The sequence below is a fragment of the Molossus molossus genome, unplaced genomic scaffold (genome assembly GCF_014108415.1).
Source record: "Molossus molossus isolate mMolMol1 unplaced genomic scaffold, mMolMol1.p scaffold_m16_p_22, whole genome shotgun sequence".
Lineage (NCBI taxonomy): Eukaryota > Metazoa > Chordata > Mammalia > Chiroptera > Molossidae > Molossus > Molossus molossus.
This window is the reverse complement of record NW_023425358.1, coordinates 17,888,627-17,900,729: the sequence shown is the minus strand read 5'-3', so window position 1 is coordinate 17,900,729 and position 12,103 is coordinate 17,888,627. Positions and strand designations below refer to the sequence as shown.

The following is a 12,103-nucleotide window of genomic DNA, read 5'->3' as shown; positions in this document are numbered from 1 at the left end:
AGCCCAGACACATTCGTATATGGGCACTTTATGACATTGATGGCATAACAGGAAAGGAGGGTCAGTTGATTATCATATGAAAAAATAAAATTGGATCTCTATTCTACACGAAAATAGTTTTAGATTGATTAAAGACTTAAATAGGAAAGGCAAAATTTTTCAATTTTTACAAGAAGGTATAGAATATCTTTACGGCCTTGAGATAGATTGGAAAATAAGATACAAGAATCCCAGATTCCTGGCTGACCACCAAAGTGCACATGCATGTGTGAGATCCCAGGAAGCCCAGCCAAAACAAAAGAAACACAGAAACTAGAGGGATGTCTGTCCTACAAAGACTGAACTGCACCTGGTGAGATGTGTGTGTTTACTGTGCCTATGACTGAGTGTATTTCCCAGCCCACACAGTGTAGGCAGTGGGAGGCAGAAGTGTTTGCGGTGTCAGAGGGCAGAGCTGAGGGCTGACAAAGCAACAGGAAAACTAGGTAGGGAGCTCCAAAGCAAGGAAACCAATGAGAGAGAGAACCCCCCAAACTGAGTATAAATTCTGCCCAAATCCTTGACGGACTGTCAGACTACTCAGGTGCAGGGAAACCCTGCAGAGTTCCTGGCTAAATTAGCAATGCCTAGAAACAGGGGAAAAAAAAAAACACCACCACCACCACCAAAGGCATCAGCTTCTGAGACAATTAACTTACCTGGATTCAGACTGTAACACCTTTCATGCCACACTGCAGAGTGGGGATGGGGGCGGGGAGAGACATGAAATATGTTACAGTTTGAGTCCAGGTTAAGTCAGTTGCCTACTAAAACAAAAAAAAGCAATCCCCAGAAGAACAAAACAGATACTGGAGTGCTACATCATATCATCTATGATGGCCAGTCTTCAACCCAGAATAATTAGATATGAAAAGAAATGAGAAAATAAATATGACCCACAGTCAGGGAGAAAAAATAATAAATTAGAAACTGACTCTGAGCAGGCCCAGATGTTGATGTAACAAAGACTTTAAAACTGCTATTATAAATATGTTCTAGTAAAAGAAAACAAAATGTTCTAGTAAAAGAAAACAATATAGGGCCTCTCAACAGAGAAAATGAAACTATAGAAAAGAACCAAATGGAAATTCTAGAGTTTAGAAGCACAGTAGCTGAAGTGAAAAATTCACAAGAAGGGTTCAACAGCTCAGTTAAGATGAGAATCAGTGAATCAGTGAACTTGAAGATAAGAATTACCCGGGATAAAGAACAGAGGGAAAACTGAAGAAAAAGGAACAAAACCTCAGAGACCTGTGATACAATATCAAGCAGTCCAACATACATGTAATCGGTGTCCCGGATAGAGGAGGGAAAGAAAAAGGCAGAAACATTTTCAATTAGCTGGATTTCTTTCTGCTTTCTGAAGATTGCACCGGAAGCTAGATTCCAAGCTTCTTGAAGACAGCAGTGTTGCCTGTCCTTGGTCCTCTCATCTTCACAGTACCGGGGAGTACAAGGCCAGAGTCGGTGACCCTGTGTCTTGTCTTCCTGGACCACTCCCACCATCGGCTGCATCTCAGTGACAACCAGCAGGTTGTGAGCAAGGCCGTCCTTGTGGGCCTGCCTCTTCTGGCACTCTGTCTGACAGTGGCTTCTCTTGTTGCTCATGCAGGTGGTGACAATGCCAGAATATTTGAGGAAGAGGTTTGGTGGCTACCGGATCCAGTTCCTCCTTGCTATTCTGTACTTACTCCTATACATCTTCTATAATATTTCAGTAAGTTGTGCAAAAGCCAGCCCAAGAATGAAAATGAACAAAAATCAGTAGATGGGACTGTGCTCCATCTCTCCCAGCAGTTCCTCCGGGCCCCATAAGTTACTTATCGGCCTCTGCTGTTAGAGCTGGAGCAGAGAAAGAACCGCTTAATAGTAGTTCACAAAAATAAAAGGCAGAGGCATCTTTGCCTCCCAAGCCCAGCGTACAGGTTCCTTTTCTCTATTCCCAGAGAACCTTGGGCTTGCCTGGGTCATATCATTAGGTAATGTCACTCCCCTGTTTAAAACAATCCAGGCGGCCCTGGCCAGTTTGGCTCAGTGGTTGGAGCGTCGGCCCGTGGACCAGAGTCCTGGGTTCGGTTCCTGCTAGGGGCACGTACCAAAAAACAAACAAACAAATAATCCAGGCATTTCTACCGCCTTTGCCAGAAAACCTAAACCCCTTGTTATGACTGGTGACTGTTCTAGCCCCTGCCTCTCGGGCCTCTCCCCTCTCCTGGAGTCACTGGGCTGTAGCCACACTGTCTGCCTTACTGTTTCTCAAATCCAGAAAGTATATTCCCACTTGAAGCCCTTGACACCTGCTCTGTACTGTGTCCAGAATGTTCTTCCTCCATATTTTCCAACTATGTCCTTGGAAAGGCCTTCCATGGAAATGTTGGTCAGTCTCTACTCCATTACTCTGTCTTTATTTTCTGTGTAATACTTGTCACCGTACGAGAGGAATTTGTTTCCTTGCTTATTATCTACCTTCTTCTCCACTTCAGCGCAAACTTCTTGAGGCTCAGGGCCTTGCCTGGCTTGCCCACTGCATACCCCTGTGCTGAGAACATGTTTAGCACATAAAACACTCAAATTTTTTTTAACGATTGAGTGAGTGCCACTTATCACAGTACATGGAAATTGCCTATTTAGTGGTCTGTCTCCATCATTAAGTGTAAGCTACTTGAAGACAGTGACTGACTGTTGGTAACCCTGTGTCTCCAGAACCCTGCTAAATATCTGCTGCATGAATGGTGTTCTGTACACATTTGGTAAATAAATGGATAGATGAATGTTAGGAAAATCTCTGCCCATTGTATCCCTGGCTTTGGAGACCAGAATAATAAGCAAGAAGTTAGCTGGTTAAATGATGTGCAGATGCTTCAGAATCACTGTCATCTACGACAAAGATCAACAAATCCAGCCCATAGGCCAGTCCTCATAGTAGTCAACTTTGTACAGTCCTTAAGCTAAGAATGGTTTTTACAGTGCTAAGCATTGTAAAAAAGAAAAAAGAAAAAAAACAGTATTTACCATCTGGTCCTGTACAGAAAAAGTTTGCCAGTTCCTAACAAGCTGGTCCCTTTGCCTTTCCCAATGCAAAACTGCAGGAAAAGCTCACTCTGAGCACACTCCCCATCCTGAGGCCCCAGGGAGGAAGGGGATAAGTGTATGACATGGATTAACTGAGTTAACCTAAGCTCTCAAGGTGCTGACCTTGGCTGAACTCGTGGGGCACAATCCTTGTTGCCCAGCAGAACTTGGGGAGCCCTCACTCAGTGCCCACTAGTGATGTAGTGCTTGTCTAACTGCAGATGGCTTCTGAGGTCAGTGTCTCTGCGGGACTGCTGTCGATTGAGCCGAAGGAAAGTGCAGCCTGTTGTCTTGGATCATTGCAGGTGGAGATCTGCACTGGTGCCATGTTCGCGAGGCTGTTTTTGGGGTTGGATGTTTACCTGGCCACCATAGTCTTGCTGACAGTGACTGGCATTTATATTATCACAGGTGAGGTTGCTCTAACCACACAGGTATTTATATTAACACAAAAGCTCTACCTCTTAGTGGAGTCTTGGTAGACACTGAAGCAGGGGTCTGCAGCTTTTGCATTTTCCTAAGGCTGGAGAGCACATGGCTGAGGTCTGGGGGGAGGGGAGAACAGTGAAAATATTCGAGTTGGCAGTGATCCTGTTTTAGGTGGGGATGGGCCTGAGTGAGCAGGTTGCCAGGTAAAGAAATGGGACCACAGAAAGGGAAGGAGGGGGAGGCCGCCACTTCAGGCCATCCTGCTCACCTGGTAACCTGGTCAGGCCATCAGACAGGAACTTTTACGTAGGCAGTTCTGTCCTAGACGTCTCTGCCTAGGCTTTGAGAGGGAGGGTATGCATCATGTGTCTTCAAGCCACAGAGCAAGTCTTGGATGCTGGGAAGTATGCCGGGCAGTTCACCATGTCGAGTAGAGAGGATGAAATGCACGAAATCAATGGTTCTCAATGTGAGGGAGTGGGGATCGGGCTCTTCTTCCCAGGGGACATTTGCTAATGTCTGAAGACGTGATTGGTTGTCACAGCTGGAGAGTGCTACTGGCATCTAGCAGATAGAGGCCAGGGGTGTGCTAACTGTTGCTTCCAAACATATTTTTAAAAAACTAACAGGTTTCTTTCTTTAGGAAAACTGCCAGATTTTGATTTATCCAAAAAATGGGAAGTAAAGGGAAATTGAGACATAGAAGGGCAAGATAAGAATCCAGCAAAAAATCATGAAGGATATTAGGGAGAAAATAAGGTGTACCGAGACCAAGCACAAGTAGCTGTAAGGCCCACTGAATAAATGGACAAAAGGTGTGAGTGTGGAGATCTGGAGGAAACAAGTTTGCAGAATAGGATGCCAAAGCAACTTTCGACATTCAGAGCAAATGTGGCCTTTGTTCCTCTTTCTCTTGCCTATTCAGGTGGCATTGTAGCTGTGGTTTATACTGCTACCTTACATGCTGGCGTTATTATTCTGGGATCAGTCTTGCTAATGGGCTTTGGTAAGTAAATCTTGAGACGATCCAGCACCATGGTGGAATCTTTAAATCTGATTGCTGCCTGGGGCCATTTCAGCGTCTTCATCTTGAAGATGAGGAGAGACCCTCAGAACCCAACAGCATTGTTTAAGGGCATGCTGAAAATTGGGGAGGAAACCTGAGAAGCTAGGTGTCCAGGAATCAGAGAGGCAATGAGAGCAGTCAAGAGTGGTCCACCACTCTTATCCCCACCTCTGTGCTTCTGTCCATGCTCTTCCTCCCCACTTAGAAGCCCCTCTCCTTTTCAGTCACTCAGCCCACCTGTCAATGTCCTTGGAAGATCCTCCCCAAAGGGGTGATTCTAGGATTATTCCACCTGTACATCTTTCTTCTCTGGACTTGCATCACTGCCACACATCTTAACACACATTATTCATACCTCGGTTGTTCCTTGATTGTGTCACGTGAGTAAATTGTACTCCCCAGGTTCAAGACTTTTTAAGAACCAGAACCAATGTATCCCTCATACAGTGCAGTCTGAGGCACGTGGTAGGTTATTCATTCATCAAAAAAAAAGGAAACTGGGACAAAGAAGGGCAATGTAAGAATCCAACAAAGTATTAAGTAATAATGATGAAAATAACAGCTGATATGAATTGAATATCAGGTACCTTGTAGGCATTTTTCTGTATTGCCTCTTTAATCGCAATCTCCATGAAGCATAACTACTATTGTTATCCCCATTTTACAGATGAGGAAAGTAAGTTTCTGTTAAGTAATTTGCTTGCAAGCTACATCAAGCGTAGAGCTCATAGCTGGGTCTCTAACACCAAAGCCCGATATGTGAATGTATATATATTACAATACCTGTAATGGCAAGTACACTTACCTTAAAATGGACATTTCCTTCCACTAGCTAGGATAGGAGTATGACCTTAGTGAAGTTGCTGTTACCCACTGCTCCATGGGTAGGAGATTGGTCTTGCAGATACCTAGAAGGAAAAGTTATTGAAGTGTATAGAAAAAACAGTAAAGTGATATGTGACTACAGTTGAAGGGTTATGGTTCCATAGATCACGTTGCTGCCATGCACTCCTCTGTCTTACTATTCGGTAAGCATTAGTGTGCCATGAAGTATACTCAATATGGTGTTGCTGGGACACAGAATACATGTCAGGCATGATCCAAGGAATTTTTTAATGAGCTAAGAAGCAATGACTAATTTGAGTGACAAAACTATAAACTAAAACACACTAAGCCACTGTGTGCTTATAGTAAACATAAACATTTTTTTCTCTATTGATTTTTAGAGAGAGAGGAAAGGAGCGAGAGATACATCGATGAGAGAGAACATCGATTGGCCACCTCCTGCATGCTCCCCACTAGGGATTTGGCCCATAACCTGGGCATGTGCCCTGACCGGGAATCAGACTGGTGACCTCTTGGTGCACAGGTTGACGTTCAACCATTGAGCCACACCAGCCGGGCAAACATCAACATTTTTTAAACCTGCCAAGGCCACCCCAGTAGTTGAAAATGATATCCAATTAAACTTCAGGCGCTGGTGAAATATTCCATTTATATTAGCAATTATATTTCTAAATAATTATATTTATTTTTACTGTTATAGACAATATCTGTGTCTCTCCAAAATGTATATGTTAAAATCCCAATCCCCAATGTGATGGAATTAAAAGGTCCCCACCTTTGGGAGGCTCTGCCCTCGTGGATAGCATTAGTGCCCTTGTAAAAGAAACCCCAGAGAGCGCCTTCTCCCCTTCCACCATGTGAGGACCCAGTGAGAAGATGGCTATCTAAGAACCAGGAAGTAGGCCCTCACCAGACACCAGTTGGCCAGCACCTTGGTCTCGGACTTCCTAGCCTCCAGAAATGTTGGAGTAAATATTTGTTGTTTATAAGCCACCTAGTGTATATTTTATTATAGCAGCCTGAACAAACTGAGACATTTAATGGGATTTTTATTGAGGTATTCTTGTTAGTTCTTTCAATAAGTAAACTCTTACAAAGTAATTGAATAACTGTTTTCATTTAAAAATGTACAAGAACTTGTACATCCAAATGAGAGTTGTCCTTCAAAGTAGTCACCATGGAAACCCATGCACATACAATTTTATTTTTAAATAATATATACACAAGCTAAACAAAACAAAAAAGTACACAGTGAAATACTCATTATCCACAATTTCTTAAATCAGCTCCCCAGACAACCAGTACTATAAAGTTGGTGTATATCCTTCCAGAAGTATTTCTCATATATACTAACATTTTTTTATCATTGAGATATATTTTCAATATAATCAAACAAAATTTTGTATCTGTTTTCTACCACTGGTACTATATCATAGGCAAATTTCTGTATCAACAAATAAAGTCTCTGCATCTTTTTTGTTTTTATATTTGTAATAAACTTTTTATTGAAAAGTACACAAGTCAAATGTGTAGCTAGATGAAATATCAAAAAGTGAACACACTCTGGCAACCAGCACCCAAGTCAAGAAGCTATCTTTTTTTTCCTTCCTTTTCAAACTTTATACCTTTTGTTTCTTTTTCTTGCCTTATTACACTGGCTGTGACTTTCAGTGCAGTGAATAGAAGTAAAGACAGCAGACATTCTTGTCTCATTCCCATTAGAAGAAAAGCTTTGAATATTTCCCCATTATATAAAATATTTGTTGTCAATTTTTTGTAGATACACCTTTTGATACTAATGAAGTTAATTTACTAAGATTGTTTATCATAAATGGGTTTTAATTATATCAAGTGTTTTTTCCCATCTACTGAGATGATTCTATTACTTTTATCCTTTATTTTGTTAACACAATAAATTATATCAACTTGGTTTTGAATGTTAACTTGGCCTTGCATTACTGGAATAAACACAGCTTTATCAAGAGATACCCCAAATTCCTCTCCAAACTGGCTATAGAGTAGTTCCCCCTTATCCATTATTTCACTTCCCATGGTTTCAAGTTACCTGCAGTTAACCACAGTCCACAAATATTAAATAGAAATTTCCGAAATAATAATTTATAAGTTTGAAATTACACATCATTCTTAGTAGTGTGATGAAATACCACTTTATTTCATATGGGACATAAAGCATCCCTTTATCCAGCAAATCCACACTGTATACCCTGTCCACCAGTTAGTTATTTAGTAGCCATCTCAGCTATCAGATCAGCTGTCATAGTATTGCAGTGCTTGTATTTGTTACCCTTATTTCATTAACAGTGTCCCCAAAACTCAAGAGTAGTGATGCTGGCAATTTGGATATGCCAAAGAGAAGCCATAAAGTGCTTCCTTAAGTGAAAAGGTGAGGATGGTACAATAAGGTATTTTGAGAGAGAGCCCAGCCAGTGTGGCTCAGTGGTTGAGCATCATCCCATGGACTGAGAGACCCTGGTTCGATTCCTGGTCAGGGCATATGCCCAGGTTGTGGGCTCGATCCCCAGAGGGGGGCATGCAGGAGGCAGCTGATCAGTGTGTCTCTCTTACATTAATGTTTCTATCTCTCTCTCCCTTCCTTTGCTCTAAAAAAAAAAATCAATAAAAATATATTTTTTTTATTTATTTATTTTTTTTAATCCTCACCCGAGGATATTTTTCCATTTTTTGTACAGATAGAGTGGGAGGGAGAGAGAGAGAGAAACATCGACGTGAAGGGACACATCGAGTGGCTGCCACCCGCACGACCGACCAGGGCCGGGGACAAACTGCAACCGAGGTACGTGCCCTTAGCGGGAACCGAACCCGGGTCTCTCCAGACCACAGGCCGGCGCTCTAACCGCTGAGCCAAACTGGCCAGGGCAAAAATATATATTTTTTAAACAGATATTTTGAGTCCAGCTGGTGTGGCTCAGTGGTTGAGCATCAACCCATGCACCAAGAGGTCACTGGTTTGATTCCCGGTCAGAACACATGCCCAGGTTGTGGGCCAAATCCCCAGTGAAGGGCATGCAGGAGGAGGCCAATTGATGTTCTCTCTCACTGATGTTTCTCTCTCTCTCCCTCTCTCTCTAAAATCATTAAAAGAAAAAAAAAAGATTTTTTAAAAAAGATATTTTGAAAGAGACCGTATTCACACAACTTTTATTATAGTATATTGTTACAATTGTTCTATTTTAATATTATTATTTGTTGTTAATCTCTTACTGTGCTTAATTTATAAAGAAAAAACTTTATCATAGGTATGTATGTATAGGAAAAAAACATAGTATATATAGGGTTTGGTACTAGCAGCAGTTTCTGGCATCCACTTGGTGGTCCTGCAACATATCCCCTATCGGTAAGGGGGGACTACTGTATTAATTTATATTCTCAGCAATGTATGAGAATATGTCTTATAATCTCCCAGCTAACACTTAATGTTTTAAGGCTTTTAAAATATATGCCTAATTGGTGAAGAAAAAATGTATCTCATTTTAATTTTAATTCTAAGTTTCCAGACATCGGTGAGGTTGAGCATCTTTTCATATACTTAGTAGCCATGTGAATTTCCTCTTTTTGTGAAATATCTGTTCATATTCTTATATTTCTTTCTAGTAATTTTCTTTGGCTATTGATGTATAGAAGTTCTTTATACATGATGCAAATCTCTTCTTTCAGTCAAACAAAATTTTAAATTAAAAAAATTTTTATTGAACTTATTGGGGTGACATTGGTTAATAAAATTATATAGATTTCAGGTGTACGATGCTATAATACAGTATCTGTATATTGTATTATATGTTCACCACCCTAAGTCTCCTTCCATCACCATTTATTCCCCCTTTACAAAATTTTAATTTTATTTCAGTCATGTAAATTTTTATTTTGAAGTCAATTTCATCAACCTTCCTTTTCCTTTTAGTATCATGTTTAAGAATATATTCCCTAACTCAAGTTCATAAATATATTCTTTTTTCTTACAATAACTTTGTAGTTTGTATTTCACATTTTTTAATACAGTGAAGTATAGTCACTCAGTGTCCTTTAATTGACCAGTCTTGACTCCAAATGACTCTGAATCCATTTCAGAAACTCAGGTCTATATTAAAGGAACATGGTTTCATATGCCAAAATAAGAGTATTTTTTAGTTAAGTGGATGGAATTATGGGTATTTTAGTGCCTTTTAGAAAATAGTTTTCTTTAATGTTAAGATTTGTTAAAATTGATTTTTAGAGAGGGGGAGGGAGAGAGAGACACACACACACAGACACATCCATGTAAGAGCAGAACATCAACTTGCACTTTTCCGGGGATCAAGGCTACAACCTAGGCATGTGCCCTGACCAGGAATCAAACTGGCGACCTTCCGGTGCACAGGACGACACCCAACCCACTGAGCTGCACTGGCCCGGGTTTTAATGTTAAGATTTCACATCATTTATTGAGGGAGAAATGCCACAGGCTCGGAAGAAAATTTTAAGTATAAAGTTTCATAAATGTCTTGCAGACATTGCAGGAAAACAAATATTAATTTCTGTCTTATTCAAGATTATTTTGGTTACTTGTGATAGTACTTTAGTTTAAAACTAGTATAAGCAAACAGTACTTTCTTGGCTCACATAACTAAAAATCTCAGGGTCACATTACCGTCAGGCATGGCTAGATCCAGGGCTCTGCATGAACCAGGTAGACAGAAGAGCTTCAAACTGCTATACTAGCTGAGAACCCCAAAGGAAGAAAGCAGGCCTGTTTGGTTCCTTACACAGAAGAATGAATCCTGAGACAAATTCTGATTAGCCGAGTTTGAGTCTCAAATCCATTCTATCAGTCATTGCCCAGGGGATAGGGAGCCGGATTGGAATGGTAGACAGTTCGACAAGGCCCACCTAAGCCACATAGGGTGGAATGCAGCTCAAAAGAGGGGTTCTGCTACCAGAAGCAGGGACAGGAGTTGCTGGGCACACAGCCACCAGTGTCCACTGTACTCTCCTTTTTCTTTGAGAAAGATGGTATATTTTCTTAGAGGCACATATAGTTTTGTTTTGTTTTTAATTCAGCTTTAAAAAAATGTTTTTAAAGGACTTTCTTGATTTTAGAGGAAGTGAGAGAAACTGATGTGAGAGAGAACCATCTGTTGGCTGCCTCCTACACACACCCTGACTGGAGATTAAACCTGCAACCTGGGTATATGCCCTGATGGGGAATTGAACCTGCCACCTTATGGTGTATGGGATGGCACTCCAAGCAACTGAGCCACACCGGCCAGGGCTAGGCACATACAGTCTTTTTTGTTTGTTTGTTTAATATATTTTTATTAATTTTTTTTTTTTAGAGAGGGAATGAAAGGAAGGGAGAGGGGGGAGAGAGAGAAATATCCATGTGAGAGCAAAACATGGATCAACTGGCTCCTGCATGTCCCCTGCTGGTGATCAGCCTGCAACCTGGGCATGTGCTCTGACTGGGAATCGAATCAGCAAACTTTCAGTGCACAGGATGACAACCCACTGAGCCACACTGGCCAGGGCTAGGCACATACTGTCTTGACTATTTGTCAGTCCATTTCACTTTATATATTAGATACAGTTAATCAAACTGGGTCTTACTTTGTAATCTTGGTTCTTTAGATGTGTTATTGAACAATTTAAGGTGCTGATAAATTTTATGTTGTTTTTAAGCCTTTAAGGAAGTGGGAGGATACCAGGAGCTACTACATAAATATTTAAATGCTAAGCCAAGCATAATCCATGAAGGAAACTGGACTGCCAAGCCAGAATGCTACCTCCCTCGCCGGGATGCTTTTCATATCTTCCGAGATCCCATCACCGGAGACCTCCCCTGGCCTGGAATCGTCTTTGGCATCTCCATCATCTCCTTGTACTACTGGTGCACTGATCAGGTAATTGGACACATTGCAGCTGAAGTGACTGCCTTGGGGGCTGTTGGTCCTCGGTGGAGTCCAGGTTCCACCATAGTGGGCCTGTCTGCACTCAGAGGTCAAGTTTCCCTTCCAATCTTTATTTATTGCCTAAATAACTTTATATGAAGTTCTGTTTAAAAGTAATTTCTCCCACAGTGCCATCTATAGCACATCAACTATTTGCATTATTCTTCCCTATCATTATATAAAACACAGTTTTTTGGATGTGAAAAATAAGTCAGTTCTCCTCAATTGAGTTTATAAATTAAATGCAACCAATCAGTATTTCAGTTGGATTTTTAAGGACTTAAACTTATTCTAAAAATTATATGGCTCCTCTCAATGGTAGATCATTAAATAAATTGTGAGATATTCTTACAGTGAAAAGGAGATATAGAAATAAAAAGGAAGCTACACTCTGAAGGCTAGGTACTGTGTGATTATATTTGCGTAATGTTTAACACAACCATTGCTGTGTTGTTCATATATACAAATTAAGTGGCAAAAAAATTATAAAGGAAAGCAAGGAAGAAATATAATAGTCATGAAAGCAATTATTTCTGGAGCAAGGGACAGAGTTGAGGTTTCAAAGAGGCACACGTTGTAGCATTATTCACAATTGCCAAAAGGTGAAAGCAACCCAAATACCCACCAACAAATGAATGAATAAACAAAATGCATGTCCGTGCATTGGACTATCATTCAGCCATAAAAA

The 12,103-nt window shown here is 40.8% G+C and overlaps 1 protein-coding gene across 1 annotated transcript in view; it reads left to right on the top strand.

Moving 5' to 3' along the window:
- The window catches only part of LOC118639977 (sodium/glucose cotransporter 1-like), a 60,560-nt gene that overhangs the window by 19,161 nt on the left and 29,296 nt on the right, over nt 1-12,103 (top strand). The window contains exons 5-8 of the mRNA XM_036276707.1: nt 1,652-1,756; nt 3,417-3,522; nt 4,466-4,546; nt 11,147-11,367. Coding sequence (XP_036132600.1) covers nt 1,652-1,756; nt 3,417-3,522; nt 4,466-4,546; nt 11,147-11,367 — 513 coding nt within the window. The remainder of the gene's footprint in view (nt 1-1,651; nt 1,757-3,416; nt 3,523-4,465; nt 4,547-11,146; nt 11,368-12,103) is intronic.